Below are 22,904 nucleotides of genomic sequence, written 5' to 3' on the forward strand. Positions count from 1 at the left end.
TTTTACCAGCAAAATTAACTTAAGTGTCAATTAAAATACTTTTATGCACTTTTATGTTTGACATGAAGCAGGCAGCATGCTAGTGCCAGCAGATGGTTGCTTAGCTTAGCAGAAAGACTGGGAACAGCGGTACAGCTAGCTTCTCTGTGTCCAAAGGTAACAAAATCAGCTTGCAATATATTATATCTTGTTTGTTTGATTTGCACAAAAACCAAAGAGTAAAAATGACAAGTTACAGTTTGTATGAGGCCGGATTATTTATTGGATGGGACCAGTAACTTCCTGGTGACAATGCTGTTGCCAGGCAATTGGTCCTGTGCAAGAAACAGTTCGACACACGCCACCCCCCACAAAACGTTGAATTGATGAATTCATTCTTTGTACTGATTAAACAAACATTATAATGTGTTAATTAGTGAGCCTTAGATGTGCAGATGTGCAGTTTCATGTTTGCTGTACAGACATAAGAGTGGTATTAATCTTCTCATCGTACTCTTAGCAAAAAAAGCGTATCTGTCCTGAACTATTCCTTTAATTGTCTTTAATATCCCGAAGGCCACTGCTCTTACTACATGTAAAATTAAGGTAGTCTCACTATCTAAATGCCTTTTGGAACATGTTTGTGTAGTCAAAGGATTTCCAGTTGTCTATAATCTGTAATTTGATGAATATTTAGTTTATCTTCACTCTAACAGGCCAGTTGATGTGCTGTGAACCACCAACGTGTCATTCCATTCCTCAGATTAGGATGCTGCTCAGCTAGCACAACAGAAAGATTGGTTGTGTCCAGATGGTAACCCTAGATTTGTGACACTCTCCAGAGCTTTATACATATTGTTCCTACACGTAGGGGAAGTTTGCCTTCAGGGCTTTCTCCCCAAAAGCCTTTCACAAACACAGGACTTTTACCCAGGAGACCTCTGTTTGTGTCATGTGTGAAACAAAAGTCAACGTTGACTTATTATTTTAACCCAAACCACGATCTTTTCCTAAATCTAACCAAGTAATTTTGTTGCCTAAACCTAACCAGACTGCAAGTGAAAACTGAAAATAATCATTTAAATAAATAAATTGGTCAACTAACAAAAAAAAATAAGTCGGCATTGACTTTTGGTTTCACACAGGACACAAACCCAGGTCTCCTGCTTGAAAGTCCTATGTTTGTCCCATTCACCGCAACCTTGGATATTGTTGCTCTTTATACTACGTCTACTACTTTAATTCAGACACAGACATTCCTATACAGCAACAATATTTATTAGGTCCCCTCTGCCATTTACCATTGCTAGCACGTACAGAGTCAAGTGCTACCACGTAATTTAAGTGCTCATGTGTGAGTTTCACAAATCTAGGTTTACAACCTAGACACAACCAGAAGGGGTACCAGCAGCTGGTTTGGTCTTCTCATCCAGACAAAATGGTTAACAGACCTGAACTGATGGACACGTCTATGTTTTTGCACAAAAACAGCCTCAATTGTTAGTTTACACTACTGATCCAGGGGCAGTAACTAAAGTAAACAACAAAGCTAAAAGTCTACCAATGCTAGCAGTAACATGAGGCTGTAATATGAACAGATATTCCGACCATACATAAACTGCAACTGGTCATTTTACACTTTTTTTAAACCAACAAGTGTTTAAACAGCCGAGATATAACATGTTAATTTGTGTGCTTTAGAGGTTCTGGTAGCTGGTTAGCTTATAGCTTAGCATCAAAACTGGAAACAGCTAACTTGGCACATAACTTCCTGTAAAATACAATTTGTATTTTTACTCTTTGGTTTTTGTGCAAATTAAACAAACAAGACATAACATGTTACTGAGTTTTAGAATTGCTGGTAGGCAGATTTTGTTACCTTTGGACACAGCCAATCAAACGGTTTCTCCCTCCAGCCTTTCTGCTAGGCTAATTAGCTAACCAGGTGCTGGCGGTAGATCCCATTTAATGTACAGACCACAAGAGTGGGATAAATCCTCTCATCTAGCTCTTGACAAGAGAATGAATAGGCTTAGTTAGAAAAAAACTAATGACTTGATGATGCAAGACCACCTTGCATTATGGCTAAGCACTGTTTTGATATCTGTGAAAGGTGCTTAACATAAAAGGAATCAGTCACCTCTATTGATCTATAACTACTACATAAGACCAGCAACTCAGTCAGAAGCTATAACAGGGGTTCAATGATGAAGGGTATTTTGTAAGATTAAGCTTCATCAATGTCACTTCTTAATATTTACAGGTAAATATAATGGATCACAAAATAATTTATGGACCTGCAATATCTTTAAAACTTTAAATCTTGTAACCATAGCTACCAAAAAATCTTTCATGTGTAGCTGTGTTTTTCAGAGTGCTGTACTCTGTTCTTAATCTCACATGCTGGTCTGACATGTAGCGCAGAGACTGAGTCACATGATCTCAGCAAGACCAGCTGTGTGGGGAGGTGGATTTTGTTATCATTGGACAAAGCCAGGCTAGCGGTTTCTCTACGTTTCCCGGTCTTTGCGCTAAGCTAAGCTAACTGGCAGAAGGCTAGTTTCATGTTTGCTGTACAGACATAAGAGTAGTATTATTCCTTTAAATGTCTTTATTACACCGAAGGCCACTGCTCTTACTACATGTAAAATTAAGGTAGTCTCACTATCTAAATGCCTTTGTAACATGTTTGTGTAGTCAAAGGATTTCCAGTTGTCTGTAATCTGTAATTTGATGAACAATCAGTTTATCTTCACTCTAACAGGCCTGTCGATGTGCTTTGTGAACCACCAACGTATCATTCCATTCCTCAGATTAGGACGCTGCTCAGCTAGCACAACAGGAAGATTATCAGCACCTTGTCTGGTCTTCCCATCCAGAGACAAACTCTAACTGACCTGAACTGACTGACACGTCTATGTTTTTGCACAAAACGGCCTCACTTGTTTGTTCATGTTATTGATCCAAGAGGTAGTTGATTAAGTAATACAACAACACTAAAGGATTAGCCGTGACGGTGATGAAATGTTATTTATTTACACATGTTATCTTGTCTTGTAAGTAGCAAAATATTTTGGTCCCAGTTCTTTAAAAACAAATGTAAAGGATCTTTATCTGTTAGTTCATGATATTTGTTAGTGTTTGATATTTGTGCGTTAATGTGTTACCCTGTTTAGATGTTAACATATAGCACATTAGCGATGTGATGCAGGAGATAGAAAGGTAGCCTTGATTAGAGACAGACCTTTACAAACATGAAAATTTTAAGTAAACGTTTAATTGTTAGTTATGGACAGTGAGTATTTACAGTACTATAGAAATGTATGTAAGGTATCTATCAGTAAAAGACTTGTTGTGCTGCCAACAAACTTCCTTATAGCTGACAAGAATGAAACTCAACCTGTTTGTCTATTTGCATCAACTCATGTGACAGAAGTTCACAGGGGAAAATGTATTTAGTGTGTACATGTACTTAAATAATTCTCTAATACACCACTTCTTTAAGTATTTGGTAATAAGCTATTGTTGATCTTTGATAATTTATGCAGGTTTTTGTAACTGTAATGTAGTATGCATTATTTGCTTGCACTAAAGTGGCTTTATTTCCAGATCTCCACCATTGATATAATCTATTGTACTGTATATCTTTAATATTAACTGTAGGAGAGGGAAGGCAGTATTTTTCTTGGCAGAACTGATCCTAACACAAAATAAAAGTTTTGAGCTGGTGCTCAGATTGAAACAGTTTTTAAAAAGTATTTTCTTATCAGTGTTTGTAAGGCACTGTTAAAAACATCTTGAAAGTGTGATAAAAAAAAGTTTTTACAGTTCAAACTGAGTCTGACAACTTTCTAGGGATTTATGAAAAACATATTAAAGGCCATCAAAGGTTATTGGCTTCATTTTATTTTAATATATTCATTTTGGTATTCAGTTTACTGTTGATGAACAACTCAACCCAGTTTGAATTGAAGCTTAATCTATAGTATTCACCAAATCTACATTTTAAATCCTGTTCTGAAAAACAAGAATAACAAATTCAGATTCATGGTCTTCAAACATCACACCTTCCGTTCCCTCTCTCCCTGAACAAAGACTGTTAAATGATAGTTGGCAATGCCAGAAGTTGGAGCAAGCTGAGACGAATCACATGTGCTTCAGGTAGCAGCAGACAGGTTTTGTGAGTGTGTGGGTGGAAGGTTGTCGTGTGAATAACACAGCCTGGAATCTGGTGGAGGACAAATACAGTAAATACCCAAAAGACCAGTCTGTCCCTGATTTACCAAAGAGATTTAAACAGAGTGGCTGCCATTTACACTGGTGGTGAAATATTTTATTGTTAAATAAGAAGTGTTTTTCCCAGCAGCAGTCTTTAAATTCATCCAGTTATAAACAGTTTGGAGATTTAGTGCCATACAACAAAGCAGGCACTTTTTTTGGTCACATGGCCTTCAAACTCACGTAAAAAAACTGGACTAATTTATTTCTCTAATGGCTTTTAAAGGACTGTATCATGGACATTTTCACAGACAAACTGTTTAAAATTGTGCTCAGACTCTATCTTTCAGGATCCCTATACAAGCTTCTGTCTCTCAATGTTATTTATTTTTTCATGTCTGCTGTACTTGTTTCACCTCTCCCCTCCCCTGCATGTTATTGCCTTGTTGGTCCCTTATGCTTATGTTAAAAATAATTCCTTACATAAGCTACCTCAGGAACCGTTGAAAATATCTAAATGTCTTCAATTAGAATTAGGACAGAGATAATGATATTAGGTAAAGAATTTATTATAAAATGTATTACACTATAAAGTGTCAGAAGTACTAAGAACATGGCATTCCAAGACATGCTAAAAATAAACATAAATAGCGACAAAAAGACTTGTGCAATGTGGCGATTAGACCGGAGTCTAGGGGGGGGGGGGGGGTTCACCTAAAAGTAATATTGAATACATCTTTCCTCATCAAGCAGGACAATATTTTTGCTTTTAAATCTACTTGTTTCGGTCAGACTCGCAGTCAGAACCATCCAGGGAAAAGACACCAATCGGAGACGAAGTGATTCCCAGCTTTCACAAAAAACCCCCATAGAATTCACTTTCCTTTCTGAAACATCACACATCAGCTTGTGTACTGTACAAGGCAAAAACAGAGGAATGAACGAGTGTGTTTTAGGCAATAATCATACACAACCTCAACAAAAGCAAAAAGAATGAAACAAGAAAAATAAAACATTTCTCACCAGTTTGGAACATTTCATTTCATCACGTTTTTTGTACACGTGTTGAGTGTTTTATCTCCATATCTTTGATTTGTTTTCACCGTATTCTTAGGAAAGATGTGGAGTACATTCATTTTGCCTTGTTTCAATTAACGTATTGCGGGGGGGTGAGCTGGAAAGCAACAGAAAAGTGAGGATGAAGTCGAGGAAACAGGACTTGAGTATTTACAAGTTTGCTGTGTCAACTGGCAAGTTCAGGTTGAGGTGTACAGTATTTCAAATAGTCTTGAATGTCTTGTTTCACACTGGGGAAGTAAAGCAGACAGGAAATACTGCACTCGGGGACAGAGCTTATCATCATCTTTTTTTTTTTTTTTAATCAAACTGGGACACTGAGTCCTGAAAGGGGCCTTTACATCCACAAAGGCAAACTTTTTAGGAATAAAATACCTCTTTCCCAAAAACTTCCAACACATGTACTAAAAAAAAAGAGCACTTTCTTCTGGTTCGCAAACATTATAAAAGTACCAGCTTACACAAAGCGAAAACGTCTTTCTAGGACATTTCTGTCGTCAGCAGCCTTTGGTCTCATTTCAGCTACCAACACTAACTTCATGCCATCTTTTCCCTGCTTTTGCTGACAGAGCCAAGCTGCAGCTTCATGTTATAGAAAAGGACAAACTGAAAGAAGAAGTGAAGCCACGCATGGCCGACAAACACTGACAGGAGATCAAATTTAGCTCGACAGAAGCAGCGTCCATGCCACTGTGTAAAAATCTGACACTGTGGACGGTAACTCGATTGTTGACGTCTTTGCACTGGTCTGTAGTTCAGAAAACCTGTTGAGGGAGCATTACAAAATGTGCAGCGCCAGGTGTGTTGACTAAAACTAGCGGCTTCGGATTGGAATAAATTACCTTCTAGCTTAGTAGAAAATGTTAAAAATTTACTTTACATTTTTGGCGGCATTTTCGGTGCAAACTTTGGGGTCTCAGTAGGACCCTTAAGCTCTGCAGGAGGAGCTCCACCCTGTCTGTCATAATGCTTTCTAACATCAAATGCTCTTAGCTTTGTGTGAGCAAATACATTTTGGTGCTGGAAGGATCAAGAACCTACAATAAGACACTGTACTTTGGGGAAAGAAAAACTCTTGTTCTTCAGTTAAAATGGCTAAAGGTCCCTTTACGTGAATTGAAAATTAGTAAAAAAAAGCCTTTTAATTGAAAACATTTATAGTAACACTTTATTTTGCAGGTCCCATAGTTAGCAAACAGTTCCAAGAAAAGACCTGATATGTAACTGTAAAGTCTTTGGGAGGTTGATGGGAATGACAATCTCTTAATTTGGTAATAATTATAGGAAAAATGTATAGTTTTGAGTTGAAATGTGAGCAATTTCTCATTTCCTGTTAGTATAAAATGGTAAAGTACATTGATGTCTTATCTTCTAACTGTAACTAAGATTAGTACGAAAGCTGAAATGATTAGTCGATTAATCTATTTGTCAATCAATTAAAAATTAACAAGCAACAAATTTGATAATCTAGTTATTTTTAAAGCAAACATGCCCCAAAAACTGTTTTCTAGGTTAGCTTGTCTTCTATGGTTGAAATCTTTGGGTATTGGATCTCATTGGACAACTTGGGCTTTGGCAACTTTTGGGCTAATTTGGGCAAAGTTTCTGACATTTGATAAACCACACAGTTAATCGATTAATAGAGAAAATAATCCTTAGTTGCAGCCCTAGAGAGTGTAAATGTAGCATTGTGACATAGCTGGTGTTTTAATTGGTGCAATTAATTAGAGCTGCATTCATTGAGTTTTTAGGGGTCAGCAGAACAAACTGAAAACAACACTGACACTTTATCACCTTACTAAGTTGATACGGCTAACTTGTTAGCAAACAGCAGAGCAACATTAGCATTCATGGGGAGTCGTATTTCTGGCCACTTGACCAAGTCCAATACTCACTCTCTGTTTTGCTCCGCTACATTCACCAACTAACGCTAACTTTCTCTGTCTGGCTGTTTGGTGCTGGGCAGGTAGTGTGCAACGTGTTTATCGTCATTTTTAACTAAAAAGCAGCTGCCCTCTGAGAAGGGGGTTGGTGAGGGCAGAATGTAGGGACAAAAAAATAAATCTGATCCAAAATAGACTACGACCTGTAAAATAAAGTGTCACCAGAAATTAAGCAAAATGAAGAGATTTCTGTTGGATTAATGAAGAAATATTCTGTGTAAACCCACAAATACACCAACTTAACATGAACGACGGCGTTTCCCTTTGACTCTGCCAACAGTTCCCACAGAGCGTCACATCGGCCCACGACGACTCAAATACTAGACAAGATTGAACGGGTTTCGTCTCCTGCACTTACAAACACTAAACAAAACACATCTGATCTCAGCTTTATGTTTGTGTCTCCTGAGAGTAAAATTTAATTTTCATTGTAAGATGAGCCGAGCTTTCGTTTTTTCCCCCTTTTTTCATGTTTCTTCTTCGTGAACCTTTTCCTGTCTAAAATGTAAGATGGCCTTTTCTCTCAGTATTTATTAATAGTGTCAACAAGGCACAGTTCTTCAAATGTTTGGAAAGAACTACTGTTGTTTTATAATAACAAGACTATTTGTGCTCTTTAGGGAGGTAGAAGGCCACAAAGGCACAAAAATGCTGTTAATTTCTTAAACACTAAGCTGAACGTTCACATCAAGCTGATATTATATGTAACTGTGATGGATGGAGATAGCAGCCTTCTACATGTACACTGATACAATTAAGTTTCACTTGAGGATGAAAGAGGTCCAAACATGAGGCTGCCATCTTTTTAACCGTGTCCATTCCTTCATGTAGAGTTTTTAACATTTATCTTTTCTCTACTTTCGGCCTTTTAGCTGTAAGACGACTGAGACGTGGGTGGTGCAGTAGAGTAAGGGAGATATTAAAAAGCAGCACAACAAGATTAAGAACAGAATAAAAGCACTGGATTCCTCTTTGGAGCTCAGGACAATCAGCTCTTTCACAACATTCATGGTGGAAGGAAAGGTCAGCTGTACAAGTGTGGAGAGCACAAACACAACATCTGGTTCATACGCCAACTTAATGGTGTGATTAAGGAGCGAGCAGCTGGACTCTCTGATTGCACTTCATGTTCATTCACACACAAGTCTGTGACTCTCCTTTAGGGAAAATGTCAGACTGATGGACGTTTGGCGAGGGCAGAAAGACGATCCCGTTCAGTTCAGCGGGAAATGACGGAGCTGATGGAGTTGTAAGACGTGCCACCATTGCAGGTCGGGGGGTATCCGTTAGCGGCCCCTACCAGCGCTTCCATGTTGACCCTGAAAACAGGAGAAACTTTGAGCAGGAAGTCGGCGGCGTCTCGGCGGCCGAGCTCCCTCAGTTTGGCCATTAGCACACCCACCGTGCTGCCTGCCCGCCCGCTCCACTCCTGTAGCAGTGCCGCTGTCGGGCTGGGCTGCAGCATGGCCTGCTGGGAGTCTGGGTCCGAGTCCAGCTCAGGGGTGCCGTTTGGAGTCCCATTGCTGTGTTTGGCCACCAAGTCTGTGAGGCCGAGGTTCATGGCCAGCAGGCACCAGTCTTTCCCCAGAGCGTCAGGAGGGTCCAGCATGCGGCAGAGCTTCCTGCGCGCCAATAGGGGGACTTCTGATATGTGGATGTCCGTTCCCAGAATCCCCAGCTGGTAAACTTCAGCGCAGCCGAAAGTCAGAATGCTGCTGAAGCTCTCTCGGTAGCCGCCCATGGTATTAGTGAGCGAGCTTTCCCGCTGGACTTGGGCCCGGAAGAAATCTTTGGGTTGGTAGATCATGATGGGGGCGTGGTGTTCCCGCAGCTGCTGAGGACTCAGGTAGTATTTGGCTGTGAGCAGTCCGGGCAGCGTGGAGGCCAGCAGGTTCTCTGTTATACTACAGATGGTGTCCAACAGGGTGTAGCACTTGGCCCGCTCTGAGTCGTGCCCACGCACCTGAATCTCCACCCCCTGCCCGTGGTTGACCAGCAGGATCATCGCCTCCACTCCTGCCTGGCTCACCTTGGCTCCATTGGTCCACAGGTGGATATCTCCATCGAAGTCCTCCCCGCCCTCCTCCTCAGGCTTCTGCTGGTGGCTCCAGCGACACAGGTTCACCTGCAGTTTGTGAAACAGGCCACAGGGGAAGGGGGTAAGGTGCTCCGCAGGGACGAGTCGTACCCCGCCGTAGAGCAGCGACTCCTCCTCCTCTTCTTCGGTCCAGGAGCGGTGGAGGCCGTTTGTCTTGATGAGGGCAGGAACATCCACCATAGAAGGGTTGGTGGCGTCGCGGGCGCAGACATCCATGGCATCCAGGATCTGCAGCAGCTCGTCCACGTCACTTTCAGGAGCCAGAGCCTCCACCTCCTCCAGCCTGTAGCGCCCCCTGTAGTGGTGGATGGCCTTGGGCGTCTCCACAGAGAGCAGCTTGCCGAGAATGTTGCTGCAGAGCCAACGGGGCTCCAGCAGAACAACATCCTGCACCGTCTCACTCTGCATGATGTTGATCTGTGGGAAGAGGGAGGAACGATGGTGAGAGAGGAGGAGGAAAAGAAACAGAGAGTAAATTGACATTTAAAGAAAAGTAAAAGTAAAGAAGGTATGGGGAAACAGAGTGAACAGAGGGAAACAGGTGTGGATAAATAAATAAATAAAACATTTAAAAAGACAAAAGAATATAAGATCAACCAAAAATGGCAAAGGTTGCTGCAATGGAGGTAAGATAGGAGACCCGGCAGGGCTGGACAATATGACCTAAAATCAAAATCATGATTAATTGAACATTTTAATGAACAATTATTTTTATCTTTTTGGTTGTTGTTTTGTTGCTCTCATTGTTCACCGGCAAGGTTTGTACTGTAAATATGCTCAGCTATTAAAGGTGGGATATGATTCACAACTGTCAAAAGTCGATTATCTATCTAGACTATGCCTTTGGTGTGAGAGACCGTTTCAATCCACCATTGTGTCCTGGAGCAAGACACTTAACCCCTAATTGCTCCAGAGGTGTGCGACCTCTGACATGTATAGCAATTGTAAGTCGCTTTGGATAAATGCATCAGCTAAATGAATAAATGTAAATCTAAATGGTAACTAATAATGTAATAACGTTATTAGTTACCACTGGGAAGTGCAGCGCTAGATAGTCTGTGTGCAGGTAACAGAGACATGTTTGGCGCATCATCGCTGCTGAGAGAATGAGCGCTGCTACTCAGACCTAGTGTGCTTATTTTGAGACAAAAACAACAGCAAATACATACAAGGAACACTTTTCTAACTCAGGATGGTTCCTTATTTGGCTTCCTATGCTGAGTCATTCTTGCTTCACAGCAATTCTGAGAAATTGTTTGACATGACAGTTGAAAATGTTTTGTTTTTGTTTTTTCATGAACAAATAGTGCACCCTGGTGGCAGTCTGACAGTCAGCTTGAGTCTTGATGATTTAAATATTTAAATAAATGGGGCTGTTGCATCAGAATAAATTTGTGAGGTCATTGTTTTAATATATAAATATATATATATATATATATATATATATATATATATATATATATATATATATATATATATATATGTCTATATCATTACAAAGAAGTAAATGAAGACATATTTTACAATATGATTTTAACCCAAAAAAAAAAAAGCTAGCAAAGTAAATTTGGGCTCTGAATAGGCTTCTTTTTTCTTATTAGTATTTTAATACAGATGTTTTGTGTGGGATTATTTTGCCTCTATTGTTTTGCGAAGCTTTTCACGTTCTGTGTTTTGTTCTTACCCAGTAAAGGAAAACAATACATTTATTTTGCTGAAGCTACACACAGTCTGGTTTGAAGCTGATAACACCCACCTCCCCCATGCTGTGGAGCTGCAGAGCCAGTGTGCGCAGGTAATCCTGGCTGACCAGAGGGTTGATCTGCTCCTGGACGTCGCTGACAAACTGCTGCCACGATGTCAGCTGGTTGGGTCCGCTTAGCTTCCTCCAGGTCGGCAGGGTGTTCAGCAAACGCTCCGACAGCAGCGTCATGGGGCTACAGCTCTGCAACGAAGGAGAAGGAGGGCCAGTAAAGACATGGATTCACTGTATGTTAGCATTTCTTAACATGTCGATTCGGTCGCTTGATTTCAGTATCTAAAGATACCTTATGGTTCAGCTAAAATATGTGGTGATAACCGCATTTGATCAGTGATCACAGCAAAGTGTCTGAAAAGGACCTTAAGAGGTGGATGCATAATTCGGCAGAACAGATGTTGGAGGCTACCTGCCGAGATTTGCATCCACCTCTTTTCTCAGCATGAATCAGCGTTACCACCCGCGAGGTGCATGCAATTCTCGGCAGTCATGAATTTGGCACAACACCTGTTGCTCTCTGACAGAGAGACGACGGCAGCAGGTGAAGCAGTAAGACAGAAGAAAACTGGGAAAAGGTTAACGTTGTAACGTTGTATCGGTGCCTTTTGTTGTGCAACTTTTCATCGTCAACCGACCAATCACAGGCTGGATGGGGCGGGACATTAAAAAAGGTTTGACGTACTACATCAAATCATTAAATGTTGAACAATATGATTATTGACACGTTAGTTCTTAGCATTAACAAATTAGAGACCAATGTAGAGCCGTTTTCTTGCACAAGGGTTAAATAAATAAATAGATCACCCACAGAAATGAAACAGCTGTAGCTGGATTTAATATTCAACTAGTGGTAAAATAGTAAGCCATACTATTATATGACATTATACTGAATATAGTAATTAATATAGGCTACTAACTATACTATTAACTGAAAATTATACTGTTTATTTAATGTTATAATATTATAGTAATAGACTCAGAATGTATACTAGTTCCTCCTCCAGGTTGTAGATAGAGACTCTGCATTAGACAGATGTACATTGAGCTGGTGCCAGGATGCCAGTGTGCCAATATTTGCTCCTTCTAGCCGCCTCCTCCGTAGAGCAACACACTCCCTTAATTCTGTTTTACTAGTTATTGTTATAAATATTGTTTATCGCTTAACTTTTTTCAAAAACACATTTCAAAATGTCAGTATTTTGTTCATTTTCCTTGATAATCAAGCAAGTGGAATCATAGTACCTTTTTTCCATTATAATCAAATCACAAATCGCAATATTGTCCATAATAATCACAATATGACTTGCAGCCCTAATATAAACAAGGTTATTAAGGAAATTGCGTTATATGGACAAAAATGAAGCCAAAAGCGCCAAAATGTATTTGACGTGTACTTTTAGATTATTTTTAGATTGGCCCATGTCCTATAAACTAACATAATATTATGACCTGTACTGCCAGCCCATAGACTGTATATAAAAAGCCACAGGAAGGCGATCAAGATGTTTGGCTTCAGTTTTGGGGAGCGGTCATGTTGTCCATCTTCATTTACAGTCTACTTGGTATAATATTTTACTTCGTTAAAAGCGTAAAGTATTTTCATTGAAATCCGTTGTTGGGTTCACACGACGAGATAACATTTTAAGAAATCTTCAATGATGAAATATGTGACAGGAAAATTAGCATTTTCAGCCAAATAAAAGACTATTTTGGGGTTGGAAACATTTCAAAATGCACTTGCATTAGGTGCAAACATGTTGTTCGTGTCTTGTCTGTCTCTCCGTTGCCGTTTATTATTTCCTTACTGGTATCCAAAATGCTGCCGCCACAAAAACAATTGGAGGGGGCATCTTCTATGTTATCCTGCCTTTAAACGGCGTCATGCTGATATCGTGAGAAAGCTTTTCACCTCAACTAGAAATATCGCCGTTTTAATATTGCGAGATCTCATGGCACAAGATCTCATCATACCCCTAGTTAATTGTTTTGTGTTCAAATGTTCTTCGAGAAAGATTAAGTGAAAGTAAGTGGTTTAAAAAAAACAAACAAACACAAAATCAGGATGGGAAAGACATTTTGCGTGTGTGCAGAGCTCACAGAGATGATGTTAGCGCGAAGTTCCTGCAGGTGACTCCTCAGCAGCTTCACTTCTTTGGAGTTCGAAGCTCCAGCGTCCATCACAAACAATTTGTCACTGATCTGCAGGTCAACCCCAAACCTGAAAACAAGAAAATCCATCACCATTTTAAAAACTTAAATGTCTTTACAGGAGTGCCGAGATATGAGGGAACATCCCTTGTATTCTGAAAAGGCGGAGAACAGTCAAGTGCTACACATGATTGTTTTCGTGACGACATTTTGAACCTTAAAACGTGTAACTACTAATAACATTAATCACAGCAGCAACAGGCAATTTTATGTAATATCAACAAATAGGTGAAATAGTTTGTTCTCCATAGCGACGGTTGATGAGGCTCATGGGTACTAAAATATTTACAGCTATATGACATAGTAAAAATACTTAGTCTCACCTGCCAAAGTCAGTTTATTAAAGAACCATTTGCCTCTGCATTGTGAGAGGTAAAATAATACAACAAAAATACACAAACAACAAAATAATCTCCATATCCCTCTTGTGTTCTGTGGTTTGAGTCCCAACCTGTTCCTGACTTCCTTGAGCAGCGCTTTCTCCTTGTCGTAGATGAACTCTCCAGAGAAAGCTCTGGGGATGTCAGCAAGGTCAGCATGTGTCGCCACCAGGACAACCACAAGAGGCTGCTGGATCCGACCTCCGAAAGCTGGAGAGACACACACACACACAGAGTCAGACCAAACTAACACAAGACCTGGCCAATCATACAATTAAATTCTAGATTGAACTTATTTACAAACACGACTCAATATGACAAACTTTCACAAAGATTCAGTGTCCATCAGAAGAAAGCTTTGTGCTCCCACACATACCTCGCTTATACCCAAAAATTACTTTTTTGGGTATTTTTGGTGAAATTCAATGACGTTTCTGGTAAGACATGACATGATGAACATTAGGCATCCCAACGGCCTCGCTTTTCACTAATCTTTTTCTAACTGATCTTTTCAGGTCTCTGTTCAGTGAAACTGTAGCTCAAAGATTGTTGTCAGGTGAAAACCTCCAATGTCAAGAAACACCTTTTCAAGCAAGATCTATTACTGAGATTATTCTCAAGTCCATAAGCACTAATATAATGAGTGCAGAAAAGGCCCCCTCTAGCTGTGACTTTATCACCAGTTGTGCCCATCTCTCTCCCCACCTGACCTCTGGCTCACACGGACTTTGGGGCTCTCACAACAATGCCCAGATTTGCCCTCTTTCACATCAAGCAGTCCCAAAATCTTGACTCTCCTGGACATTAAAGGTGTTAAATCCTATTACAACTCTCACCTGGTGAGGGAAGCTATACCTTCCTCAGACTGAATGTTCTTGCCCAAATGGTTTTTACCTCAATTGCATTAAAATTGTAGTTTTTCTGTACGTAAATCAGATCTCAAATATTTAAGTGTATTTTAGGATAAAAAGGATATATTTTAAAATTCGATAGTCATGGTAAAATATGACTGCCCTCACTGTCCTCACCGATGTTGTCCTGTGGCAAGGTGAGGGCTTTCAGCAGGTTCAGCCAGTAGGTGATGTGGCCCAGCTGGGTCTCGTACGGCTCCTCCAGGCTGAACAGGACCAGGTGGATCGCTGTGGCGTCGTTGGCTGCAAAGTAGTCATAGGAGCAGTAATAGACCGGGTTCCCTGAAAACTCCCACACGCTGAAATCCCCCACACCTACGGAGAGGGATATAAGTGACATGAACAACATGTTCATTAATCATCACAGTCTTTAGCATGTACTGCAATATCTAATTCATCACAGTAAGTAAAGGTTATTTTATAAAATGTAAATGTAGCCATGAATTTTCAAACCAAAAACACTAAACATTTCACATAAAATGTTCCAGCTTTGTTTAAATTTAAGCTTTCTTGTTTCTCACCAGCGGTGGACAGAACGTAAGAACATTTACTCAAGCAATTTGAGCAATTTTACTCCTTTATTTTAACGAGTTTAGTTACAACACACAAAACATGTACAAGTGCCTCCAGTTGAAACAAAAAAACAAACAAACAAACAAGTTTTTGGGCAACTATTATGATAATTGCTCTGATAAAAAATGTTTACATCTGGTACCTGTGGCTGTCGCAGGACTGTAATAAGCACAGCCAGTGATCTCATTCAGTCCAAAGGAACATTGCCTAACCAGCTTTAACTATTTTAATAATAAAAGAGTGTTGGTTGGACAAAAGAAGCATTGTGAATGTGTCACTTTGGGCTCTGAGTAATTGTGACGGCATTTCACTATTTTCGATTTTTTATAAACCATGCAATCAATCGATTAAAGGAGACAATAATCAGCAGATTAATCCATAATGTAAATAATCATTAGTTGCTATCCGATACAAAAATAGTTAAAATTGAGAGTAATAGAGCAAAATAAAAAATGATACAGCTACAACAGTAAAACTCTGCTTTTACATTAAAAGCATGAGAGAATATATAATAGTACATCAGTTACATTTCTCTACATTTACATACTTTAATTTTTTAATGCAAGTTTTATTTTTACAGTTAGGTACAGGTATTACTAATTTAACTATTACTAATAAAAAACTTGGTTCTCACCGTGGATGTTGGCGTGCTGGATGTCGATGGCCCTTGTGGCCTGTTCATCAGCTGCGGACAGAGCGTTGTGGACGGGGAGAAGACCTCCAGGACACCTTTGGTCAGGCTGGGCTCAAACATCATGCTGCGACTCCGCACACTCACATTCTCACAGCCAGGGTACAAGTTGGAAATGCTCACTGACACTAAGCACAGAGGAAAAGACACATGAACAGGGGATCAAAACTGCTAATTAATGTCTCAAGGTCAGAATTAGTGAACTTTTAGATTATTATTACTACTGCTATATTAAGATGACATTGGCCTTTCATTTTAAAGTAATTTGGTCATCATACAGTACATTTCAACCGAGATTCAATACATCTTTTTTGTATATTTTAAATCAAATTCTACAAAAGTGTGAATAAAATCATTATTTAGAGATATTATTATTCTCTAAAGGGTTCTGCCTCTGTTGTTTCAGTGGATAGACTTTGTGTCCCATTGAGTTTCCAATCTGCTCAGAATGGGATTAATATGGTCAAATATAAAAACAATACTTTTTCCCCCCCCAGGAGAAACTTTACAAAGATGACTAGAGCACCACAGTATAACACAACAACCAGAGGATTTGGATAATTTTGGATTAAATCAACTGTTAAAATATAAAATAAGAGCAAATGTTTCACAAATCTAAACTGCACTTGTGTAAGGTAATAAACACTTAACTAAAATATTTCAGGTGTTTACAGCACAAATCCGAACAAAGATGTACACACTTACTAACACATGGGGGTGCTATTTTATTACAAGAAAATCCACTATGCAGACATAACATTTGGATTCTGTAGGACCACACCTACAGCTTGTTTTATATGGTCTTCAACAGCAGTCTTTTTTTTTTACTGCAGTTCTGTATTTGTTTTGGTCCACACTGGCTTATTTTGACAGAATCAGGGCTGGAAACAAAATGTTTTCACATGTAAGTGTAGTGGCTACTCTTTTGTAAGCAGTTTCTAGTGAAAAGCTTTCCGAGCACAAGGAACTGCTCGCAATCTGATGTGGAAATTCATCTGGAAAATGTTTTGTGGTTGTTGCAGCCAGTTGATATTCTCAGTCCTAATCAATCAGTGAGCTTCTTACCGGACCAAACACACAGAATTAAAAAGAGGACACATGCTTGAATTGTTTCACGGGCATACTTGGTGTGACAAAACAACTACAAAAGCATGCTGAGGTTCAGTAAATGTGATGACGTTCAGGGTCTTGACATAATGATATTTAGCTGTTGGTTGTTTTAACAGTGATCCCACCAGAAAGAATATGGCACTGCATCAAAATACAAACAAAAGATTTCACAACCAAAACAAAATGCTTTTCTTCTCAGATCATTTCAACTTTGGTAAAATTAGCTAAAATATTTTTCCCCCAGCAAGTCTTAGTGTGATTCATGTAGAAAAATAAAACTAACGTTACAGTTGCCAAGCATCGAGTGACACCAGTAGCCAAGGCCTCTCCCTTGTTGTTTTGAGACATCTTTCTGCATAAGCAAAGAAGAGGGTGAGAAAAATATTGAGGTACATGACAAATTTACTTGATGCCATTTTCTGGTTTTAAGTCAGGCAGCTTTTCTGATGCAGGTTTGGACGTCAGGGATGCAAAGCTGTTCATATGTCTGTGTCAACACCTTTTCTCTCTGTGACTAAGCGTCTTACAAGAAAGGGTGATTTATAACTGTCTATTCAAGAAAAGCACAACCTCCCGTCAATGTGTTTCTGTGCTGTTTTAGAGATAACTGAAGCGGATGAATAAAAGATCAGTCCCTCTCAAGTAAGTATGAACAACCTGAAAGGCCAGAAATCAATGCACAGTGCAGAATTCCTTAAGGTGTCAAGTTGTGCTTTGCAGCCAACATCACAAATATTGACACTAGCTGAAGGTAAATATGCATTTAACGTGACACACTTTTGACTTTTGACGAGTTACAGAAGAACATTGATGCTTGTATTAAGATTAAAACTAGACAAATGACATCATGACGGCACTTGTTCCCTCTCAGCTCTGCTTCTTTGTGTTTCACTGTAGACCCATGTCACGTAATGCTGCAGATATAACGCAGAGTCAATAACGGCCGTTACTCCATTCAGCTAGAACTGAAAGAAGAAGAAGAAAAAAAAAAAAGAAGCTCTTTCAACTCCCCTTCAGCTCTGACAGAGGCTACAGATTTCCAGATAGTATAGAGGATGGGGTTGGTAATACTATACGGCTCACGTAACCGACCATTATCTGAGCGAGCATCACGTCTGTCTAGGAGGTAATGGCTCTGACCGCTGCAAAATAGAGCGTTTAAAGGAAACACAATGGTATGAGTGTGTGTGTGTGCTTGTTCGTGTTTTTCTATACTACACTGAACATGTGTCTTACCACAGACCTGTCACAGCAGGACTGACCTCCACAAAAAAGCTTTTCTGAAGGCCAGGAGAGCGAGAAAGGATCAAGTGTTTCTATTTAAAGGTTCTAGTTAGTTTTACTAGGGTTAATATCTAGGCGTTACTGGAATTGTGGTAAAGGGTCACCGGCTTAGCTGTTGAGTGAACAGGGGTGAGAAGCAGGTTCCTCTTTGTGCTTTTCATTTTGTGAGGACTTGTGTGGTGTTCTTTGGGATTATGTTTTTCATTTATGTCGTCCACACTTCTTCTTTGATACTCTCTCACTTGAGGCCACCAAATTCAGAAATTCTACACATACAGTGAAAATAATGGATGCCATAAAGCAGATAATTGCTGTTAATATGGTTCAGCTAACAGTAAAAATTTACATTTTCTTATTCAGCATATGTTCCGAAATGTAAATATGTACCGACTCACGTGGACATTTTAAAAGAGAATCACAAACCATCAGAGAAAGTTGATACTAAGTGTCTTGCTCAGGGGAACTTTGAGAGAAGCTGCTGAAGGAGGAAGAACATGGTCATAAACATTTTTCCAGGTCTTTGGTGGAAAAAAAGTCCTATCAAATCATTAATTGTTCCAAACAGGCTTCTGATAGTCTGCTTTTTATGTTGGCTGGACACAATGCAGCAGCAGCAGCTAAATTTTTGTAGCACCTCCTCCTGCTTCTCATCTTAATTCTTTCTTATTTAATAATAAAAGGATAATTCCAGTTAACTCCACCTGGTGTCATCATTTCTATCCGTTATCATAACACTGTACTCTCCAACTTGCCCCATCTAATCTTAGCACTGGACTTTGTCAATTAAATCTTAAAAATACCAAACCAACAAAAATAAGAATGAATAAGAAAGTTGTGGTAAACTGGAATTATTGTTTTCATGCTTCAAAATCTCTTGAGAACGTGAAAACAGTTTGTATGTCATGATGAACTTGATGAATGTCTGAAAAGGGGAACAAGCATTAAATGAACACTGTTGCTATGCACCCAACAGTACGGCAAATTAATTATTCTGGCTTGTTTTTGGCAGAATAAATCATTCTGGTCCTTGGCAGGTGAACGCTTAATCTTGTGAAGGGTTATCTCAGCCTTACCAGAGCCGTCTGTCACCTACCAGCCGGTTTGGAGTTGATGGGGGAGTTGGGGTGGCGGGCTGTGTTGGTCAAACGTGTCCTCTTCCTCCGGAAGAAGCTGCGCAGGATGCCACATTTCAGAGACTCCATCAGGGTGCTCTTCCCATCTCCAGAGTGCCCGAACAGCTTCAGCTTGATCCTGGGCTGGACGGTCTGAGTGGGCCGCAGCTGCTGGATGTAGCTCAGTTTGTGGTTGTCCTAACCCAAAAAAACAAAACACACACACCAGAGGAAGAAAAGGATTTGTTAAAAACCACAGTGAAGTTCAGATCACATTGAGATACACGTTTATCCACTGTATGGCATGAACTCCCACGTTTTCATATTAAGGAGCTCCAAAAATTGGATGCCAGTCTTCAATTTATCAGATTTTGTTCCACATACTGTATCTTCTTTTTGAGAAAATGCCAAACACGGCAGACATAGTAGCAGAATACCTCCTATTTCATGTTCGCAAACTGACAAATTCTTTTAAACTCAACGTAATTGAGCAGCTGTGGGTGATGATAAACCTCGGGGGCATGACAGTGTGTAATGAAGAAAAATGCAGACAAAGTTCAAGGTAATTAGCACCAAACAAGACTAATGCTGCGCCTCAATTTATGTTCTTCCATAAGTCCATGAGTGCACATGTGTGTTCAAGGTGGTACACTCGGTGAAAAACACGAATGTGAAATGCTGGACACTTCTCAACCTCAAGAAGAAAAAATAAACTCTTAACCTCAAGGATCGGCATCTTGGCTAGGTAGCGGAAGGGGAGGAACCACCGACCTGTTTTTGCTGCAGCGCTTGTAAGCAACAGTGAAATGAAGTCAAGTGAGCAAACAAGCTGGCAGATATTTTGGTGGATGACAATCGTGGTCAGATGTTACAGATAGTGCTCCGCCCGGGTGCAATTACAAAGAAGAACGCTACCATGTCCAAATTCATGCAATACCCAAGCAAGTACATAATGTACACAGTGTACCACATGGATGTGTACTAATGGAAGTATAAGAAATGGGACACAGCTTAAAAGTGATGATGGAAAGTAACGGTAAAGTACAGGAAAGTGATTCTTTGGGGGGACATGAATATCTGTTCAACATTTCATGGCAATCCCTCCCATAGTTACAGGGATCATTCAGTAAAATATCAAAATATTAAATTGATTTTTTTGCTGAATGACACAGGTTATCCATCCTTCCTGGTAGGTTGTGTTCCATGTCCCAGGACCGGTCCACATCACAGGGGTTGTGAACTACTGTGTTGCTGAAGGATGACCAGGGTTTCACTTAGAGCATTAGAGTATTAAAAATGTACATTTCTATGGTTCAGACTGAAATGATTTAATATTACAGATTTCATAATGAACAACAACACCAGCAAGTCACGTTTTGAGTGGTTGATGTTATTGTTTTAAATGCCTGGTAGCTGAGAATGTGGCTGGTAAATCGGCTAATAGACTGAACTAACCCTAACCTTTCAACGGACATTAACGATATTTAAATGGATCTGTCTGTTATGAATGTAATGTACGTTGTGTGAAGATCATCATCACCTCACACAACACGATGAATTATTATTATTTTTTTGACATTTCAAATTACCCTCTCTGTGTAAAGAAATAGGGCATGCTGTACACTCACATATATATAAAAACAAAAGCCATCTTAAAAGATGGCTGGCTTCTCTGTACCCTGCAGCAATCCGGTTAATTCAACAGGTAACATTTATTAACATGTAAGACACTTTTTTAACCATCCAACAGATGAGTCATACTTCAGAAGTGGCCTCAAATACTGTGAGTGGCTGTGTGGGGTTTGAAAGCACTCCCTACTCCCACATGGGTTATGTTAACACATTCAATAAATACAACTTGTGAACGTGTGATTCACATCTGAGCAGAATACAACTTCTCATTTTGAAATAAATTATGGTGAACTCAATGTGTACTCTTTTAAAGTTAGAGGAGCAGGACTGTATTTATTTCTCTGGGCACTTGGTAAGTCAGCCTTTTTGTCAAAACTGGCATCGATGTGCTACAGTGTCTTAAATTAGCCCAGCATATGCAGAGGATGACTGTTTTCACAGTTGCTGCTGTCATGTTTTCACTCTCTGCACTGAATCTCAGCAGGTTTTCTGGAAAAATGGATTAGAAGAGAAGTCGGTAACATTTAGCTTTAGGTAAAAAGCAAAAAACAAGGCTCTGGTGGATGTGACTCGAGTCAGACTGGGAACACGGGACAGAACTCCCCAAACACCTCTGGAACCAACCAGTTTAGAAAGTCATCTAGCTTGAAGGTGGTATATAACCTGTCCTGCTGAAGATACTGAAGCGCAGCCAGTCTTTCAATATACTTTGTCACTCTTGATAAAACAAGTTCTATAAGCTACTAGTTGTGTTATTGTCATAAATATTGGCTCAAAACTAAAATAAAGATGAATAGTATTATTTTTCTCAAGATAAAAACCTGTTAGATAAAGGAGCTACAAATATTTCATATGGTACTTAATAATTTATTCTACCTCTTTGTGTGGAGCAAAGTGCTGCCACAAGTTCTAAAAATGGTGGGATGCTCAAATCTAACACCTTCCTGATGCAGACGTCTCTCTCCCCACATGTCTGAACTGAAATAGACCCAGTGTGAGCAGTGTTTGTCAAACCTGGTTTTGCATCATACAGAGTTTAGGTCTTTTCTTTCCCGTTCAGTACTTTGGAATAGCGACATAATGAAGAAACCACGGGTTTAACTTGTCACGTTTATTGGAGGGTGGTGTGTGCGTACCTTTTTAAGCTTGCCCAACAAAGAAACGATGGGTTCATGGTGATCAGTATTAGCCAAATCCTCTGCCGTCTTTCCATCCTGGAAGAAAATGAGAAAATGAAAGGGATAAATATGCATGAGTAATCTTGAGCAAACAGATAATCCCTTACCATTTGTTGTGCATTTGCACTCCAGTGTTTTTAATCCATATTTTTCTTGACATTTCATTTAGGCAGCCTAACATTGCAGGTTTTTAAGCTTGTCATTTTAAAACAAGGCAATTCACGCAGCGCTGACTAACCTGCTCCTGCCTCTCAGCTGTCTGATTGGCTTTATGAACAAAGTGCAGCACAGCTGGTAGTATAGTCCTAGTATAGTCATCTTTTCACTACACCTTTGTGTTTCGCTCCAGCAGAAACACTGCTACTGGAACTTTGGATTTACTGTATCTTAGGACACTTATCTTAGGTGTTGTGTGTGAACTGTGTATCAGTTCGCCAAATCACAAGAGAGATTGATCACTTATTTTTCCAAGAGACTTAAAAGACAACCAGAAAAACAGGAGACATAAACAGGTCTTTCTAACTTTTCTCTTTCTCTATCTTCTGAGAATTCTCCATTTTTAGCCACTACTGCGAGGTGTTCGTTGCTGTACAGGACGATCATTGTTTCCTGTGCTACCTGCATAGTTTTCTCAGTGAGGACAGTGTAGGTGACGGAATTAAAACACTAATCTAATTGTGGATACATGAAGCGAACACATGGTGAATTTCCAGACTGAAATGACCTCTAATGACATCACACCAAGGCTTTC

The 22,904-nt window shown here is 39.7% G+C and overlaps 1 protein-coding gene across 1 annotated transcript; it reads right to left on the reverse strand.

Moving 5' to 3' along the window:
* Positions 1-4,290: 4,290 nt before the first annotated feature.
* Positions 4,291-22,189, reverse strand: LOC119884072 (death-associated protein kinase 1-like; the record flags this gene model as incomplete). The annotated part of the gene is given in 9 exon segments (XM_038694540.1): positions 4,291-9,732; positions 11,072-11,260; positions 13,172-13,292; positions 13,734-13,872; positions 14,691-14,888; positions 15,781-15,858; positions 15,861-15,965; positions 19,325-19,541; positions 22,112-22,189. Coding segments are annotated over 9 exon segments (2,421 nt in total), but the record flags the coding sequence as incomplete, so codon positions are not given.
* Between the last annotated feature and the right edge of the window lie 715 nt (positions 22,190-22,904).

The sequence above is a fragment of the Micropterus salmoides genome, unplaced genomic scaffold (genome assembly GCF_014851395.1).
Source record: "Micropterus salmoides isolate LMB-PRFRI ecotype aquatic unplaced genomic scaffold, ASM1485139v1 Ms_hic_scaffold_3144, whole genome shotgun sequence".
Lineage (NCBI taxonomy): Eukaryota > Metazoa > Chordata > Actinopteri > Centrarchiformes > Centrarchidae > Micropterus > Micropterus salmoides.